The sequence below is a fragment of the Oncorhynchus keta genome, chromosome 22, assembly GCF_023373465.1.
Source record: "Oncorhynchus keta strain PuntledgeMale-10-30-2019 chromosome 22, Oket_V2, whole genome shotgun sequence".
NCBI lineage: Eukaryota > Metazoa > Chordata > Actinopteri > Salmoniformes > Salmonidae > Oncorhynchus > Oncorhynchus keta.
The window spans coordinates 13,169,941-13,189,940 of record NC_068442.1 but is presented as its reverse complement, the minus strand read 5'-3'; the positions used below and the strand labels follow the sequence as shown (position 1 = coordinate 13,189,940).

The following is a 20,000-nucleotide window of genomic DNA, read 5'->3' as shown; positions in this document are numbered from 1 at the left end:
CTGGACAGGACCTCTCCTATCAGAAATGTGCTTCTCTCAAATGACACACACTGTTATTGTACAAATGTGTGCCTTTGAAATGCAACTACTGGCACCCAGTATGATTCATATGTATAGTGAGAATCAAGTTAAAATCCACCCAACTTTATTTACGGCACAGCGTTTGGGTGTTTGGTGCATTGAAAGATCTGTCCTCCTCTCTGTTAACCCAGTTTGACTGACTGTTAAGGTGCGCACAGAGGTTGCCTATAAGAGTCGTTGTAAGCTCTGTGATAGAGACGACTACCCCTACTAACTCCAGATCAGATCTAAGCCCCTTCTCTCCCTCAATTTGGATAGTGGTGGTGGGATAGACCAAATTGACACTGCCCTCTTGAGGCCCCATTGCTGGGAAAGGCCTCAACAATAAGATTAGGGTCCAGATAAGTGGGTTAGTGGGAGACTAAGTGCAGTGGAAGACTGTGTGATAACACCCAGGTAATACATGTGTTGAAAGGGATATCCAAATGCTTTGTCAGACCTTATTATATATCGCATAAACCCACCCCATGACTTGTATGTTACATAGTGAAAAAATAGGTGGCATGCGTAGTAAAAGTACCTTTAACCCAGGAGTTTGAAACTCATTTTGCCCGGGGGCCATATTCTATTTTCACCAGGCCACATCTGGTCTGCAGACCGCCAGTTTGAGACCCCTGCTTTAACCATGCATGAGTCGCACAACTGTTATTTCCCTGTATTGAAAATCTCATAATTATCAATTGTGGGCTCATGTCTGATGGCATTGAGTGTATCTGGTGTCATGGGATGGCTGATTGAATTTATTCATTTGAGATCACTCACACTATGCAGACAGCGGGCTCTATGGGCAACTGTGTCTCTGTTTGATATCCTCGTTCCAGCTCTATGCCCTACTGTACTCCTGACACTGCTTGTTTGTTCCATGTATGAATATGTTACTGTACTGGAAAGTCGACAGATGTCTCACATTGAACATGTTCTTTGTTTTCTCTTTTTCAGAGTAAGGAGATAACGTTTCAGCTCCAGGAAGACTTGATGAAGGTCCTCAACGAGCTCTACACTGTAAGTTGTCATTTACTTTCCTGGTTCCTGTTTTGCTGTATCACTGTACTGTAAAAATAGTGTATAAATTTTTTCCTGATCAGGTCACAGTTGGGAACAACTCTCAGCCTGAATGAGAAATCATGATTAGGGTGTTAAGGCGGGCCTCAGATCAGAGTCTACCTGGTCTGGCCTTAAAGTAGCTGCATACCAACTCTTATGGTCATTGTTACAAGCAGATCTGGGACCAGCCTATGTGGATAATTCCACTTCAGGTCTCTGACCTTGGCGGAGAGCAGGGTGCTTAAACCACTAATCGAAAGTTAATTCAGTAGCTTTAATTGCTGCCATCAGGCCTGGAATAGTGGCAGCTGAGATTCATGTTCCTCAGGTGGCCCTGAAGACCCTGACGTTCTAATACTTCCTCAGGTAAGGGATGGTCCCTGGAGAAGATAAGAGAGAGGTTGGGGTTTGGGGTGGTGTCATGACCACTGGAGTCATACACCTTAATAGCAGCGGAGGTTACTTACCGTGACCCAGTGGTTAGCTTTGACATACTTTGTCCCATGGGCTTCACCAAAGTGCAGGGAGCATCAGGGCTTTCAGTGGTCGACCGTCCAACTGCTCCAACTGGAGAAGATTGTTGGCTTCCACCGAGGTAACCCTAGGAAGACCATGAGAAAAATATCAGTGATAGGAAAACTAAAACTAGCTTTGGGTTATTTTGAGTGCAAAAGCAAATAGTTGTCTGACATTTTTATATTCACCTTAACATATTGTGACCCCAGCTGGTAGCGAAAGAGCAGCGAGGATTCATAGGTCTCGTCCTTCATCCAAATTATTACTTCATTGGCAAACTTATGCAGGAAATGCCAACGAACAGTGTTCATGCATAAAAAAACTAATAATGAAAGAAAAGCATTGCAGGTTTGAATTAGCGTGGGAGAGGTGGAAACAGTATTGACATTGACAACTTAGATGGAAAGCTACTGAGGATGGTGCCTCTGTAGGCACTCCTATCTGTCATATATTTAATCTGAGCCTAGAGGAAAGTCTTTGTCCTCAGGCCTGGAGGGAAGCCAAAGCAATTCCGCTACCCAAGAGTGGTAAAGCAGCCTTTACTGGTTCTAACAGCAGACCAATCAGCTTGTTGCCAGCTCTTAGCAAACTGTTAGATAAAATGGTTTGACCAAATACAATGCTATTTCTCTGTAATCAATTTAACAAGAGACTTTCAGCATGCTTATAGAGAAGGGCACTCAACATGTACTGCACTGGCACATTACTGATGATTGGTTGAAAGAAATTGGTAAAATGATGATTGTGGGAGCTGTACTGTTAGATTTCAGTGAAGCCTTTGATATTATTGACAACCTGTTGTTGAAAAAAATGTGTGTTTTGGCTTTTCAACCTCTGCCATATTGTGGATTCAGAGCTATCTATATAACAGAATTCAAAGGGTTTTCTTTAATGGAGGTTTCTCTGTCAAACATGTAAAGTGGGGTGTACTGCAGGGCAGCTCTCTAGGCCCTCTTTTCTATGTTTACCAATGGCCTGCCACTGGCATTAAACAAAGCATATGTTCCATGTATGCTGATGATTCAACCATATACCCATGAGCTACCACAGCTAATGAAGTCACTGAAACCCTTAACAAAGAGTTCTGTTTTGGAATGGGTGGCCAGTAATAAACTGGTCCTGAACATATCTAAAACTAAGAGCATTGTATTTGGTACAAATCATTCCTTAAATTGTAAACTGTCATGGTCAAAACATGTATATTTAATGGTTGTAAAGATGGGGAGAGGTCTGTCCGTAATAAAGAGATGCTCTGCTTTTTTGACACCGTACTCCAAAAAGCCATTTCTGCGGGCTCTAGTTTAGTTTTCTCTTGATTATTGTCCAGTCGTGTCGTCCAGTGCTGCAAGGAAAGACCTAGTTAAGCTGAAGCTGGCATAGCATCGGAGTGGTACGTTTTGCTCTTCATTGTAATCAGAGGGCTGATTATAAATATTATGCATGCCAGTCTCGCTTGGCTAAGAGTTGAGAAGCTACTGACTGCCTCACTTTTTATAAGAAACATGAATGTGTTTAAAATCCCAAATTGTTTGCATAGTCAATTTACACACAGCTCTAACGCACACACTTAACCAACCAGACACGCCACCAGGGGTCTTTTCACATTACCCAAATCCAGAGCAAATTCAAGAAAGCGTACAGTATTATATAGATCCATTATTGCATGGAACTGTTCTTTCTCATTTTTTTTCAAATAAACAGCAAACCTGGTTTAAAAAAAAGATTACACCTCTCCCCTATTTGACCTAGATAGTTTGTATGTATTGATATGTATGCTATGTGTGCCTTTATAATTTAAAAAAAGTACAGTACCAGTCAAACGTTGATGCAAAGTATGTTATGCAAAAATAGCAATAGACATACAAAACAAAGACAATCAATTGCAATAATTGTATATACAGTACTTTGTTTACCTCAGTCAACAGCTGCAACTCCCATCCGTACACTAGGCGAATACTCAGTGGAGGCCTGGACGCTGCTTTTGGGTGAAAACAGAATTGCCTACAGGTTGTCCTCCCAACTAGCTAGATGGAAAAGAATAAAAAGATTGTGAGCTGTTTTTTTTAAGTTTTTTTTTTACTTCAGTGCGGCTTTGGCATTATAGATCATAGTATGTATAAATGTATATGTTATGGCTTTTCACCCCCTGCTATATTGTGGATTGAGAGTTACCTGTAACAGAACAGAGGGTGTTTTTTGTTTTGTTTTAGCCTCTAACATAATCCAGGTAGAATCAGGCATTCCCCAGGGCAGCTGTCTATGTAAAATAATATATATCTGCGTAAAGCTTGTGTGTCTGTATGCTGATGACTCAGCATTATACATGTCAGCTACTACAGCGAGTGAAATCACTGCAACACTTAGAGCTGCAGTCAGTTTCAGAATGGGTGGCAAGAAATGCACTACATTGCCAAAAGTATGGTCGTTGAGTTGGGAAGGCTTTCCATTAGATGTTGGAACATTGCTGTGGAGACTTGCTTCCATTCAGCTACAAGAGCAGTAGTGAGTTCGGCACTGATGATGGATGCTGATCCAATTCATCCCAAAGGTGTTTGATTGGGGTCAGAGCTCTGCAGTGAGTTTTCAGCACTCAACAGTCCTGTGCTTCGGCACTCGACAGTCCCATTCTGTGAGCTTGTGTGACCTACCACTTTGTTTCTCCTAGAAGTTTCCACTTCACAATAACAGCACTTACAGTTGACTGGGGAAGCTCTAGCAGGGACGAAATCAGTCGAACTGACTTGTTGGAAAGGTGGCATCCTATGACGGTGCCAGGTTGAAAGTCACGGAGCTCTTCAGTACGGACCATTCTATTGCCAATGTTTGTCTATGGAGATGTCATGGCTTTGTGCTCGATTTTTATACACCTGTCAGCCACGGGTGTGGCTGAAATAGCCAAATCCACAAATTTGAAGGTGCTTCCACATACTTTCGGCCATGTAGTGTAAGTTAGTCCAAAATATTTCAAACTAAAAGCATTGTATTTGGGACAAATCATTCACTAAACCCTAACCTCAACTAAATCTTGTAATGAATGTGGAAATGTAGCGAGTTGAGGAGACACCTGTTTGGTGTAACCCTGGATTGTAAACTGTTATTGTATTGATGCATGAAATCAAATCCACTTTTATTTGTCACATGCGCCAATACAACAGGTGTAGGTAGACCTTATTGTGAAATGCTTACAAGCCCTTAACCAACAATACCATTTTTAGAAAAATAAGAATTAAGAAAATATTGACTAAAAAAAAATAAGGGTCAAAATAAAATATGAATAATGTCGCTATATACAGGAGGTACCAGTAGCGAGTCAATGTGCGGGGGAACAGTAGCTAAGATGGGGAGAGGTCTGGCCATAATAAAGCAATGCTCTGCCTTAATAACAATATCAACAAGGCAGGTCCTACAGCCCTTAGTTTTGTCGCATCTGGACTACTGCCCAGTCGTGGGGTCAGGTGCCACAAAAAGTACTTGGGAAAATTACAACTGGCCCAGTACAGGACAGCATGGCTGGCCCTTAAACGTACACGTAGAGCTAACATGAATAACATTCACGTCAATCTCTCATGGCTCAAAGTAGAGGAGAGATGGACTTAATCACTACTTGTATTTATGAGAAGTATTGTTGAATGCACCGAGCTGTCTGTTTTTAATCTACTAGCACACAGCTCAGATACCCATGCATACCCCACAAGACATGCCATCAGAGGTCACTTCACAGTCGGCAGGTCCAGAACAGACTATGCGAGGCAAACGGTACTATATAGAGCCATGAATATTCCACATCAAGTAACTCACACAAGCAGTAGAATCAGATTTTTTTTTAATAAGATAAAAATACACCTTATGGAACAGCGAGGACTGTGAAAATTCACACAGGTACAAACACACGCATACAAACACATACTTGTCATGACTTTACATTCATTAATCTGCTAACTGTTATTTATCCAATAACTATGTTTAATTGTTACCAGATTTTTTTTAAATAAATGAACTCATTAGGAATTTGGGGCAACACGGAAGAGGTTAAGAGTTACCATCTCCCAAATTAAACTCTATAAGAACATCGATAAACAATCATTACCTCTTATCATATCATCATTCTGCACAGTCGTAACCTCATGCATCTGCAAAAAAAACTGCCAATTCACGATTCAGTACTATATTTTTTAAATTTTTATTTGTTTTATTTAACTAGGCAAGCCAGTTAAGAACAAATTCTTATTTACAATAACGGCCTATAGGGGAACAGTGGGTTAACCGCCTTGTTCAGGGGCAGAACGACAGATTTTTACCTTGTCAGCTCGGGATTCGATCCAGCAACCTTTTGGTTACTGGCCCATTGCTCTAACCACTAGGCCACCTGCTGCCCTACTGCACCAATTGGTTTAGTTATTTATTTACTAGCTAACTAAATAATAACACAGAATAAACATACACCCTTTACATGAGACAAAGGTCCCTAGTGGACTGACAAGATATGACCGCATATTACACAGAGATGGAGAGGGGGAAAAAAGAGAGACAAAATTTAAGGAACACTTATCATGGACACATTGTATAACTATTCTCCCATTAATAATTTCCTTTCCAAGTGAACCACCACCCGTTTGAAATAAGAAATCGCACATGTATTTATGTATGTGTGTCTTTGTCCGTCATGTAGTCCTGAACAGTCCTGAACAGAACTACAGAGTTCACACTTCCATTCGCTCCTGAAGTGGCTTATTTGAAGATAAACCAGCTGTGCCGATGGTTCCAATGGGGTGATAAGAGTAGTGTACAGTGACTTGAGACTCGTTGTAAGATGGGATAGTTTGAAGAGTTCAGATATTTGCCTTGAACAGCTAATCAGCTGTACCAGTGATTGTCTGAGAGGGGTGATTGTCTGAGAGGGTAGTTTGTTGCCTCTTTCTCCTCGTGTTGATTATTCTGGGTTCAGGATTTAGACCACTATGGACATGAGATGCAGCTCTTTGTCTCTCTGGTCTAAAGGAAGATGAGTTTATTATTTATTCACCTCGAGTTGAGGTTCAAAGTTTCAACAATTTCAAACATGTAGCTAACGCCTCATGTTTCCTGGTCTAATGTTAATTTCGTTACCAAGGCTTTTTATGCACTCTGGCCAAAGGGGATGGCTCTGTCCGTCTGACACGCTCTCCGACCTCACTTGGGGCGTGGCTACCCACATCAAATCAACATTTATTCGTCATGTGCGCTGAGTACAACAGGTGTAGACCTTACAGTGAAATGCTTACTTACAGGCTCTAACCAATAGTGCAAAAAATTAGGTGAACAATAGGTAAGTAAAGAATTAAAACAACAGTAAAAGTACAGGCTATATACAGTAGCAAGGCTATAAAAGTAGCGAGGCTACATACAGACACTGGTTAGTCAGGCTGATTTTGAAGTAGTATGTACATGTATATATGGTTAAAGTGATTATGCACATATGATGAACAGAGAGTAGCAGTAGCGTAAAAGAGGGGTTGGCGGGTGGCGGGACACAATGCAGATAGCCCGGTTAGCCAATTTGCGGGAGCACTGGTTGGTCGGCCCAATTGAGGTAGTATGTACATGAATGTATAGTTAAAGTGACTATGCATATATGATAAACAGAGAGTAGCAGCAGTGTAAAAAGAGGGGTTTGGGGGGGTACACAATGCAAATAGTCCGGAGAGCCATTTGATTACCTGTTCAGGAGTCTTGTGGCTTGGGGGTAAAAACTTTTGAGAAGCCTTTTTGTCCTTGACTTGGCACACCGGTACCACTTGCCATGCGGTAGTAGAGAGAACATTCTATAACTGGGGTGGCTGGGGTCTTTGACCATTTTTAGGGCGTTCCTCTGACACCGCCTGGTGTAGAGGTTCTGGATGGCAGGAAGCTTGGCCCCGGTGATGTACTATGCATTACCCTCTGTAGTGCCTTGCGGTCAGAGGCCGAGCAATTGTCGTACCAGGCAGTGATATAACCAGTCAGGATGCTCTCGATGTTGCAGCTGTAGAACCTTTTGAGGATCTCAGGATCCATGCCAAATCTTTTTAGTTTCCTAAGGGGAAATAGGCTTTGTCGTTCCCTATTCACGACTGTCTTGGTGTGTTTGGACCATTCTAGTTTGTTATTGATGTGGACACCAAGGAACTTGAAGCTCTCAACCTGCTCCACTACAGCCCCGTCGATGAGAATGGGGGTGTGCTCGGTCCTCCTTTTCCTGTAGTCCACAATCATCTCCTTAGTCTTGGTTACGTTGAGGGATAGGTTGTTATTCTGGCACCACCCGACCAGGTCTCTGACCTCCTCCATACAGCCTGTCTCGTCGTTGTTGGTCATCAGGCCTACCACTGTTGTGTCGTCTGCAAACTTAATGATGGTGTTGGAGTCATGCCTGACCATGCAGTTGTGGGTGAACAGGGAGTACAGGAGGGGACTGAGCACGCACCCCTGGGGACATCCAGTGTTGAGGATCAGCGTGGCAGATGTGTTGCTTCCTACCCTCACCACCTGGGGGTGGCCCGCCAGGAAGTCCAGGATCTAGTTGCAGAGGGAGGTGTTTAGTCCCAGGATCCTTAGCTTAGTGATGAGCTTTGAGTGTACTTTGGTGTTGAACGCTGAGCTGAAGTGAATGAATAGCATTCTCACATTAAGTGTTCATTTTTGTCCAGGTGGGAAAGGTCAGTTTGGAGTGCAATAGAGATTGCATCATCTGTGGATCTGTTTGGGCGGTATGCAAATTGGAGTGGATCTAGGGTTTCTGGGATAATGGTGTTGATGTGAGCCATTACCAACCTTTCAAAGTACTTCATGTCTATGGACGTGAGTGCTACGGGTCTGTAGTCATTTAGGCAGGTTGCCTTTGTTTTCTTGGGCACAGGGACTATGGTGGTCTCCTTGAAACATGTTGGTATTACAGACTCAATCGGGGACATGTTGAAAATGTCAGTGAAGACACCTGCCAGTTGGTCAGCACATGCCCGGAGTACACGTCCTGGTTGTCTGTCTGGCCCCGCAGCTTTGTGTATGTTTTACTCACGTCGGCTACGGAGAACGTGTTCACACAGTCGTCCGGAACAGCTGATGTTCTCATGCATGCCTCAGTGTTGCTTGCCTCGAAGCGAGCATAGAAGTGATATAGCTTGTCTGGTAGGCTCGTGTCACTGGGCAGCTCGCAGCTGTGCTTCCCTTTGTAGTCTGTAATAGTTTGCAAGCCGTGCCACATAAGACGAGCGTCGGAGCCGGTGTAGTATGATTCAATCTTACCTCTGTATTGACGCTTTGCCTGTTTGATGATTTGTCGCAGGGCATAGCATTATTTCTTGTAAGCTTCCGGGTTAGAGTCCCGCACATTGAAAGCGGCAACTCTACCCTTTAGCTAAGTGTGAATGTTGCCTGTAATCCATGGCTTCTGGTTGGGGTATGTACGTACAGTCACTGTGGGGATGACGTCCTCGATGCACTTATTGGTAAATCCAGTGACTGATGTGGTGTATTCCTCAATGCCACCAGGTGAGTACAGGTGAGCTAGAATTTTTCTTCCCTCTGGTTGCACATTTAACATGTTGATAGAAATTTGGTAGAACTGATTTAAGTTTCCCTGCTTATGCACAGTTTATAGGGGAGAGATTATCTTATTCCTCCTAAAAATCACATTCCTCTTTAAAAAAAAAATACTTTAATCACTTTTCATATTATATGCGTATTGGATGGAAACTAGACAGATTAACTTGGAAAGTATATCACCTTTGTGTTTCATCCATACAGATTTTAATGATGTCACAAAATGAAAACCAATATTACATTTGTTCTCCTGACCATTCCCCACATTATGGTAAAAATATTATTCCTGTATTCACTTTTTACCATGTTAAAGTTTGAGGGAATACTGTCTGTGAACAAAGACATTCCTTTGGTTGATACTAGAGGAGGAGAAAGAGCCCCCTTTCCTCCTTAATTTACGACAGGGTGTGGAGGTGTCAAAATCCCCACACCAGTTCCCTCCTCCCCTCTGAGTGGAGGTTGTTATTGTCAGGAATTGCCAAGATGATCTGACCCATTGTGATCCTCACAGGACAGTCATGACACACTTTACAGCTGGATTGTGTGTTGTAGTAGAGTAGAGGCCTGAGGGCACGCACTTAATGTATTGTGAAATCTGTTGTAAAATGTATTTTAATGTTAAACATTTTTATTATGTATATTACTGCCTTGGCAGCAGCTAATGGGGATACATAATAAATACAAAATGGTTGTTGAAAAATTGTTGTACACAACTACTTCGTGATATAATAGAAGTTGACTGCTTAATGTTACCCTGAATTGTGAATTTGTCTGCCTTCCTACGAATGTTGCGTCAATGTTGAAATCAGTGGTGCCTTCATAGTAATTCTCCTGGTTGGGAAGATAAAATAAAATCTCATTAATGCCATTAAAGTGCAAGCTACATACAAACAGAAAGCTACATTACATTTACATTTAAGTCATTTAGCAGACGCTCTTATCCAGAGCGACTTACAAATTACAATAACACTTTGGTTTATTTAGCTAATGTTAGCTAGATAGCTGTCTGGCTAGCTGAGGTAAATAAGTACTTAGCCATGTCAATCTAAAATAAATCTAAAAACAAATAATTTTTTCCTATTTAACAATATTTTCTTGTATAAAGACATATGGTAAAGTGTTCTCTCCTGCCTTTTCAGTCTTCTGAAGCAGAAGGTAGTCACGGTCAAAAACACTGTTGTTGGAGAGCGATTCTGAGGTAATCATTTTGCGTAAAATCAATAACGTCAAATTAAATGCATCACTGCACTGCAGGTTGTAAGTGCTCGGTGACAATTTAGATAATCTATTTAGGTGTGTAACCCTCAAAGATGCAGGTAACTTCCAAAATAAAGCAAACACTTGAGTAAATAAGGGATACAAAGTATATTGAAAGCAGGTGCTTCTGCACAGATGTGGTTCCTGAGTTAATTAAGCCATTAACATCCCACCATGATTAGGGTCAATGGAACGCGAGGTAACTTTCACATGAACGCCCGTCACGAGCCCGTGGCTCTCTGCCAGAAACCTGACTCATTCCCCTCTCATTCAGCCCCACTTCACAGTAGACAAGGTTCTAAAGACTGTTGACATCTAGTGGAAGCCTTAGGAAGTGCAACATGACCCGATCCATCTTGGATAAGCAAAGAGTTGAAAACCTACAAAATCAGATTTCCCACTTCCTGGTTGGATTTATTCTTAGGTTTTTGCCTGCCATATGAGTTCTGTTAAACTCACGGACATCATTCAAACAGTTTTAGAAACATCAGTGTTTTCTCTCAAAATCGACTAATAATATGCATATCCTAGGATCTGGGCCTGAGTAGCAGGCACTTTACTCTGGGCATGCTTTTCATCCGGACGTGAAAATACTGCCCCATTCCCCAAAGAAGTTAAACTAAATACTAAACCATCTTTTGATTTCTGAATGTGTTGGCACCGGGGACTCGGGATGTGGCTGCGGTAATGATGTCATGTTAAACAGGCCTTTTGATTTGAACATATGGATTGTTTTAGTTTTGTAGGCTAAGCTACCTTTTTAAATTATTTAATTTCTGGATCAAGTCCCTCGCAGTCTTTCTGATCTCATTCCCAATGATCAGTGCCTTATAATAATAATAATAATATATGCCATTTAGCAGACGCTTTTATCCAAAGCGACTTACAGTCATGTGTGCATACATTCTACGTATGGGTGGTCCCGGGAATCGAACCCACTACCCTGGCGTTACAAGCGCCATGCTCTACCAACTGAGCTACAGAAGGACCATAGCCTTAATTTATTATGTTGCTGTCCAGAGGTTCTGAGTTTGCGAAGCACCCAACTGTCCTATGATTTTATGTGCAATACATTTGAAGAGTTTTGGTGTGTGTACCAGGCTATTTGATATGTTACAGCATGTTGAAATGGAACCAAAATGATCTGTTTCTGTCTTCAGTCTTTATGAAATATTCCATATGGTATTCATCTATGGTATGTGTTGAATGTGATAGTCTGCCTATAACCAGCCTGAGTAGCTATAAATTGTCACGCCCTGGTCGAAGTATGTATGTTTGTCTTCATTTATTTGGTCAGGCCAGGGTGTGACATGGGTTATTGTGGTGCGTTTTTGTCATGGGGTTTTTGTGGGGTGTCTAGCATAGTCTATGGCTGCCTGAGGCGGTTCTCAATCAGTCAGGTGATTATCGTTGTCTCTGATTGGGAACCATATTTAGGCAGCCATATTCTTTGAGTATGTCGTGGGTGATTGTTCCTGTCTCTGTGTTAGTGTTCACCAGATAGGCTTGTTCGTGTTTTTTTCTTTTTTAAAGATGTATCGAACTAACCACGCTGCATTTTGGTCCGACTCTCCTTCAACGGAAGAAAGCCGTTACATAAATATCAATTTATATTCTATTCAGAGTTTACCCAAATTTATCAAATTGGAAATGAGACATTATCAGGCTGGTTAATGCGATGCATATCTGTTTAATTTTGAACACCCGAACTCGGCCCCATTTACTCAGCCAATCAGGAGCCGCTACTGCGTTGCGGCCGCAGCATACAGGATCCGTTTTACTGAGCGGTAGGCGCTAAATAGTATGGACGATGAGTAATGGGAATGCAGTTTAAGTATGTTGTAGTACGCTAGTATGGGTATTCGGACACTTTCCTTTATTTTGGTAGTTACCTGTATCATGTTATGATTACAGCATTGATTGTTATGGTAAAACCCAAGAAACAGATCTGGGAACAGTTACTCTTGTCCCGGGAGATATTCAGCAGGGGTTCAATTTCCCTGTAGTCTTCGGTTACAAACAAAAATTAGTCTCATACGTTTATACTTACACGTGTCATGAACGATTATAAGTATAATTGTAATGGCCACATCTCAAATTCTGTCACCGTCTCTCTCGCTGCAGTCCAATTTAACCTGATTTATCCTTTGGTGTAGAAGAACACACACACAGAGGGAGAGAGAAACACTGGCATCAGACAGCCACTGGGGCCTTTTTATTTATTTAACTAGGCAAGTCAGTTAAGAACACATTCTTATTTTCAATGACGGCCTAGGAACGACAGATTTTTACCTTGTCAGCTCGGGGATTCGATCTTGCAGCCTTTCGGTTACACGTCCAACGCTCTAACCACCAGGGCCTGTGGCCTCAGGGCCTGTGAAATAACAGGTCTGGTCCCAGTTGTTCTAAATTTGTCCCTCTAAAAGAAGCAGAGGAGAGTTAAAGTTAACACACCACGTTTCCAAACCAGTAAGTCAGTAGTATGGCCTGTGGTTGGTCGCCCCTCCAGGCTCTCTCCACTGGTTCCTATTACGTGGCTCTGGCCACCAGCACAAAACAAGCAGGGCAAAGTCTGTCCACCCGTTATGAAAATATCTTGTTTTTGGGGGGTGGAGCGGAGAAGTTTAGGTTTTAGGTCTGTATTTTGATTCCGATTGAGGTTATGCAGACCGATTTTTCTAATGTATACGGACGGTGTAACTGTAATTTACTGGGTTAAGCCGTGGGATCACTTTTTTTCCGTCAGCTTCGGGGTGACTTTATTTTCAGTGGCTGGTCTTGCGTCAGTAGTGGGTTTAAAGACAGCCTTGGCAGCGACAGCCATGGCAAGTCCTAGTTCCGTTTGTGCTGTCTCGCCAAGTTGTTATTGTTTGTTGGCAAGACAGCACAAACAAATCTAGGACACAGGCTAGCCCTACTACTGACAGCAAAGAAGTTGGCAAGACAGGTAGAAACAGATCTAGGACTCGGGCTTGGCCTGGCCTGCCTCAGCAGGGGAAGGGGACTGATTCTCTCAGAGCCAACAGGGTTATAGTGAAAGCCAGGCTAAGGTATTTTCCTCTCCCCAGCAGCCTTCTGTCAGTACCTCCCCCATCCTATGGCCACACTGTCAATGACCTCTGAAGGTCCAGAAGGAGAGAGATGTGCGTTTGTTCAGAGGTCAGAGGTCTTATCGCTTTTGGGTGGCTTAACAAGCTCGCTGCTTGAGTCCGGATGAAAGCAGTGTTTACAAAAACTTTAGTAGAGTGCATGTGTGGGTGTCAGTTGTGACTCCCGTTGGTCTGGAAAGCATTTCACGGTGAAGTCTAGACTTGATGTATTCGGCGCATGTGACAAATAAAGTTTGTTTTGATTTGGTGATTCGTCTCATTCAGTGACTGCCTATTTCAGCTATCCATTCCAGTCCCTACACTCAAAGAGCCATTAGGATGTGTCATAAATAGTCTCTTATGAACTTGTCACGACCCTTGAAGAAATCCTGGTTTACTTGAGCAGCAGTTGTACCTGGCTACTCATGAGCCACTTCCTAATGTATTCTACAGTTGTGTGAGTCATGGTAATAGCTCCCTCCTGTTTGGATAACAATGAGTCAAACCAGAGGAAGCAGCTTTAATCTGTGTTTTGCTGTGGTGGTAATGCATTTACCACTACGCCTCCATCACTCTTCCTCAATTCTGGTTCAGATGCATTGACAAGGGGAGCATACCCACTTAAAATGTAGTGTATCACCAGATCTGATTACATGACTAAATATTTTAATTACTTTGAGTGTTTTGCTTTAGCCTGCCTGGAGTGCCAGATGGGCAGTGCTTGCACTTTTAGGTTTTTACTGTTCTATTGATTCCCTTGCAACAGGGAAGCTCAATCAAGCACAGCTACAGTATTTGAAATAATTTCAAATAGTGTTTGAACCCAGGTCTGCGTATCACCTCATGCCAAACTTATTTACAATTTGGTGTCTTTTGAAACTCCTGTCCTCAGGAATTTTACATTACCTTTGAGGGATTATAGCTCTCCACTTCAAAGGGGAGGGAACAGGGTTGTTGTGTATGTGGTTTAGTCTGTACGTCTGTCACCACCTGATCTGACATGGGCCCCCGCCTGCCTGCTGGCACCCCGCTGATGGCACTTCGTCTTGGGCTACGGCAGCCAGGGATGATTGGGTGTCTGTCCCTGGGTGCCCCATTACAGAGCTGTAGCATTACCTATACCCATCAGATGGAATTGTCATCCCATATTAAACGGTGGTGGTGATTCCAGCAAGCTGTTAAGTGTAGATGGAGTTCTCTGTCAATGGAATTTCAAATGCAGAGCAATATGGTAAATGGGAATGGCAGTGAATCGTGGTTGTTGAGTTCATACTGTATAAGAGCCTCATATAAAAACAGAGCGAGGCAATCTGCCTTTAATTTGTGGTGGTGAAGTAAGAATGTCCCACTGTGAAGTAGAGCTGAATCGGTCTGTGAAGAGTGGGTGGGAAGTAGATGAAAGCTTTGTTTGGTTCAAAGCAGCCTCTTACTGTGAGGTTGAATGACTGACCCTTGACCTCTGACCTCTCCCTCCAACCCCCCAGGTGATGAAGACCTACCACATGTACCACACGGAGAGCATCAGCGCCGAAAGCAAGCTGAAAGAGGCGGAGAAGCAGGAGGAGAAGCAGATCGGCCGGGCCGAGCCGGTCTTCAGTATCCGTCTGGAGGACAAGCACCAGAGACGCAGCTCCGTCAAGAAGATTGAGAAGATGAAGGAGAAGGTACAGCACACTTATTGCCTGCTTGACACGAATGGGCCAAGCCAAGCTGTTCTGCACCGGCCTGGTTACGCATCCATCATATTTGCTGGAACTGTGCTAGAAAGGACCAGGTGAATGTAATCAGAGCCAGCACACTATGGTTTGGGACGGCACAACGGTGTGAGACGATGTGTATTGTGAAGGTCTTTACACTGATAATGGTTGCTGTAGGGAATGTTGGAATGTCTTCTCATTTAACACAGTTGGCCAGCTGTGATTAGTCACGCGCATAGGTTATATTTCTATGGTCAAGCTCTCCTCTACATAAATAGTGTATATTTTCACTTTCTACGGCCCCAACTTTGATGAACTTACGTTGCCGTCCAGGTGTGCCTGAAAGTGTTCATCATTTGTAACAGAAACAGACCTCTACCGGCCAGCCAGACCTCCATTTTGTAACAGAAGCAGCCCTGCTGCCCTGTGTGTGTGTCTCCCATGTGTGTGATGGAAACCACACTGTCACTTAACAACCAAATTGCTTTGTGTTCTTCTCAGAAGGAGCAGGCCTGTTTTCTGTTAGAGCTCCGTGACCAATGGTTTAATGGCCATGGGAACAGCGTTTTATTCACAGGCTCCTGCAAAGCGTTAAAATATCTAAGACCATGTCCGTATGTGAGTCAGTGTTCATTGGTCATTGGCTGGTGACTAACTAACGGCGTCTGTCAGGCAGACGCAAGAGTAAGTCAGAATGAGCACAGCTGGGCTGGGAAGTGGCTAATCCTAGATGTTGTGAAGGTCGATTTTAAGCATACAAAGTTTAGGCCCATTCTTGTGTTTTTGTTCTTTTTTTTGTTGCCGTAGTAGCTGTTATTTGCCCTCTGCTCCGCAGTTGTCTATCTGCGCCAGCTCCTGTTTGTCAGTCATCCTGAAATGTGTTACGTGAGAGCCGCCGTACAGTGTGCATGAAGACATGACAGCATGCGCCAATGTCACTGAAGGCATTTTTGATCATTAATTTCTCTGTTTCTCTCGCCCTCACTCTCTCTCATATCAGCGCCAAGCCAAGTACTCTGAGAATAAGCTGAAGTCAATCAAAGCGCGAAACGAGTACCTGCTGACGCTGGAGGCGACAAATTCCTCCATCTTCAAGTACTACATCCACGACTTGTCTGACTTAATTGATGTAAGTAAACCGCATGCCTTGTTTTTAGTTGGGAGAAACTTCCAGCTAAAGAACAGACACTCATTTATCTGCACTGTATAACTGGGAAAGTTTGGTTGTCAAGGCCAAATTAGAAAGTGTGTTACCAAACAGCGTCTCTACTCCCTCTTTTCTCATTAATAAGCCCTTGGCTGCATCCAAAATGGCACCCTATGCCCTACATAGTGCACAACTTTTGACCCGAGGCTCTGGTCAAAAGTAGTGCACTATAAAGTGAATAGGGTGCCATTTCAGACATACCCTTCTAAGCATGCTTAATGATGTTCACTCATACATTCTTAAAGATCTGAGGGAATGTACACATTACTCCATAACACAAGCCGCAGAGAGATTCACTCTGCCACAAACTGAGAGCCGCTTCTCAGTCTAAGCCTCTCCCGTTCCCCAGACTTCAAATTAAGTCGTCTGCACACCCAATCATACGGTATGTGTTAAAAAACAAAAACGCGTCTCACTGCTAAGGTAAATTGTATTATGCTCTTTTTCGATCCTCGTAATGTTGAAGACACCCTGCCATTCAGCAGTATTTTTTTAGGTCCTTTCGAGACCTAATATCTGAGTCTGTAGAATGAAACTGATGAGTTTAGCAGGAGAGCTGAAATATGAACGATGGTGAACAGACACAACAAACTGTGGGATAGAAATGACTGGAGGAAGAGAAATAAAAAGCCCAGGGGTCTCGTAGTGCTTGTGACTCAAGCTATTCTACTATTCTACCATCCATGTCCTCATGTTATACACAGTACTGCATGACGGTCAGTACAGACAGACGCACCGACACACACACTTCATCACATCTTTAGCTTGAATGTGGTGTGGGAAAAAGCCCTACCCCTGAAACTCATTTTTTGACAATTACTGGTGTATGTTGTAGTTCAGTAGTCCCATCCCTCATATCACCACTCTGTACTCAGTACTACTATGTGCTCTGTACTCTGTCTACCCAGCAGATTACTTTGTTTGCTCCTCCAGAACCCAGAGTTATTTATACACTGGCCTACCTGGGATATCATTTTTCCCCTTTGGTAAAATATGTACTGTACCGTGTCTCTGGAGTTGCCAGCACAGCCCCGGAGAACGCTGGGTGAGTTTAGTGATGGTGTATTAGCCAGCAGCATACCACCCTGCATACCACTGCTGGCTTGCTTCTGAAGCTAAGCAGGGTTGGTCCTGGTCAGTCCCTGGATGGGAGACCAGATACTGCTGGAAGTGGTGTTGGAGGGCCAGTAGGAGGCACTCTTTCTTCTGGTCTAAAAAATATCCCAATGCCCCAGGGCAGTGATTGGGGACACTGCCCTGTGTAGGGTGCAGTCTTTGAGATGGGACGTTAAACGGATGTCCTGACTCTCTGCGGTCATTAAAGATCCCATGGCACTTATCGTACGAGTAGGGGTGTTAACCCCGGTGTCCTGGCTAAATTCCCAATCTGGCCCTCAAACCATCACGGTCACCTAATAATCCCCAGTTTACAATTGGCTTATTCATCCCCCTCTGTAACTATTCCCCAGGTCGTTGCTGCAAATGAGAACGTGTTCTCAGTCAACTTACCTGGTAAAATAACAGATGAATAAATCAATTCCAGATAGTCGGTAAGGAAGGGGATCCGTGAGATGTGACCTCCTCCATGCTAGGTTGAAAACATAGAGGTAATAATTCCATGCTAGGTTGAAAACAGAGGTAATAATTCCATGCTAGGTTGAAAACATAGATAATAATTCCATGCTAGGTTGAAAACAGAGGTAATAATTCCATGCTAGGTTGAAAACAGAGGTAATAATTCCATGCTAGGTTGAAAACATAGAGGTAATAATTCCATGCGGCAGTGTTCAAAAATCCACACATTCATTGGACCACATCACCGTTGCTGATTCCACACATTCATTGGACCACATCACCGTTGCTGATTCCACAGGATCATCATTGAAAACGTGACCAGTAGACAGGAAAGTGGAAACCCCCCCCAACAAGATTTAGATGCAAGTGGCTGTTCCACTGGTTGTCATAAGGTGTTTGCACCAATTTGTAAGTCGCTCTGGATAAGAGCGTCTGCTAAATGACTTAAATGTAAATGTAAATGTAAGGAAAAGTAATGAAATGGCTGTAGATAATTTGAACAACGTTTAGATGAATTGAATGACTGTAAAACAGTTATGTGCTTGCAGACGAGTTAGCTGAAATTCACTAGGAATGTGTTTATTTTCCAATTTGATGGAGAACTTTCCGTGCTGAACATTTACTTCCAGTATTGCTAGTCCCCTTGTTTAGAATTCTTCCACATTTATGAATACTAGATATTTTATATTAGAATCCTCGCGTCTTCACCTTTTTATATTTTCGACCAAGCCTCCATGCTGGGTGCTAAAATTGGCTTCCTTCTGCTTTAATTGTGTTTGTGCTGGTGTTCACACACACTCGTGATCTGTCTTGGAGGTGACAGGACAGGGTTTCAAAAAAGTTGGATTTGATGAATTGGATCTATCTTGATCCAGTGTTATTTAGGCTAGACAAACCAGGCGGTTAGCTTGCCTGGTACAGTGCTTCTGAGTCTGGGTGTCTTCCACCAGCTTCCAATGCTGTCCGTGTGAACTCACAGGCCCTGGCTAACCTTTGTCCTAGTTAATGAGATCCAGCGTCAGATGCTTAAGGAACTATTCATGTTGGAAACAGTATTCAGGTTCTATGAATCAGGGCCAAGGCAGCTGTCAGAGAAAGTATCAGACTATTCTCTTAACGGCCAATAATGTTAACGACTACAGTGTGTGGAAAGACTAAGAGAGCATACATTGTCAACTTTGTTGAAACTGTTACAAAGTTGTTGGTTTTTCCATAAACAAACTGGAACACCATGACAGACTGACCAGGTGAATTCAGGTGATAGCCATAATCCCTTATTGGTGTCACCTGTTAAATCCACTTCAATCAGTGTAGATGAAGGGGAGGAGACAGGTTAATAAAGAAGGATTTTTAAGTCTTGAGACAATTGAGACATGGATTGTCTATGTGTGCCATTCAGAGGGTGAATGGGCCAGAGAAAATATTGACGTTCCTTTGAACGGGGTATGGTAGTAAGTAGTTGCCAGGCGCACCAGTTTAAGTGTGTCAAGAACTGCAATGCTGCTGGTTTTTCCACTCCCAACAAGAATGATCCACCACCCAAAGGACATCCAACCACCTTGACTCAACTCTCAACTGTGTTTGGACATAACCTTTTAGTGCCTGCGACATTCTGGCTTACTATCAGTTTACCAGAAGATCCAGTAAACGGTACTTCCTGATCCAAGTATAATTTCCTCTTCCCCTCTTCCAGTGCTGTGATCTGGGCTACCACGCCAGCCTGAACCGGGCCCTGAGGACCTACCTGTCAGCGGAGTACAACCTGGAGACTAGTCGCCACGAGGGCCTGGACATCATCGAGAACGCCGTGGACAGCCTGGACCCCCGCAGCGACCGCCAGCGCTTCATGGAGTTGTACCCCACTGCTTTCTGCCCTCCCATGAAGTTTGAGTTCCAGCCCCACATGGGCGACGAGGTGAGACACAGAGTTCATTTGTCATCTGCTCTTTCGTTCATCCATTATTGTAGTGAAGGCTA

The 20,000-nt window shown here is 43.2% G+C and overlaps 1 protein-coding gene across 3 annotated transcripts in view; it reads left to right on the top strand.

The window, feature by feature from the left end:
- Nucleotides 1-20,000, top strand: part of LOC118401070 (SLIT-ROBO Rho GTPase-activating protein 1-like) — a 162,753-nt gene that overhangs the window by 79,643 nt on the left and 63,110 nt on the right. For all 3 annotated transcript variants that reach the window (XM_035798270.2, XM_052474813.1, XM_052474814.1), the window contains exons 4-7: nt 1,021-1,083; nt 15,029-15,208; nt 16,242-16,370; nt 19,717-19,938. In XM_035798270.2, the coding sequence (XP_035654163.2) occupies nt 1,021-1,083; nt 15,029-15,208; nt 16,242-16,370; nt 19,717-19,938 (594 nt within the window). The remainder of the gene's footprint in view (nt 1-1,020; nt 1,084-15,028; nt 15,209-16,241; nt 16,371-19,716; nt 19,939-20,000) is intronic.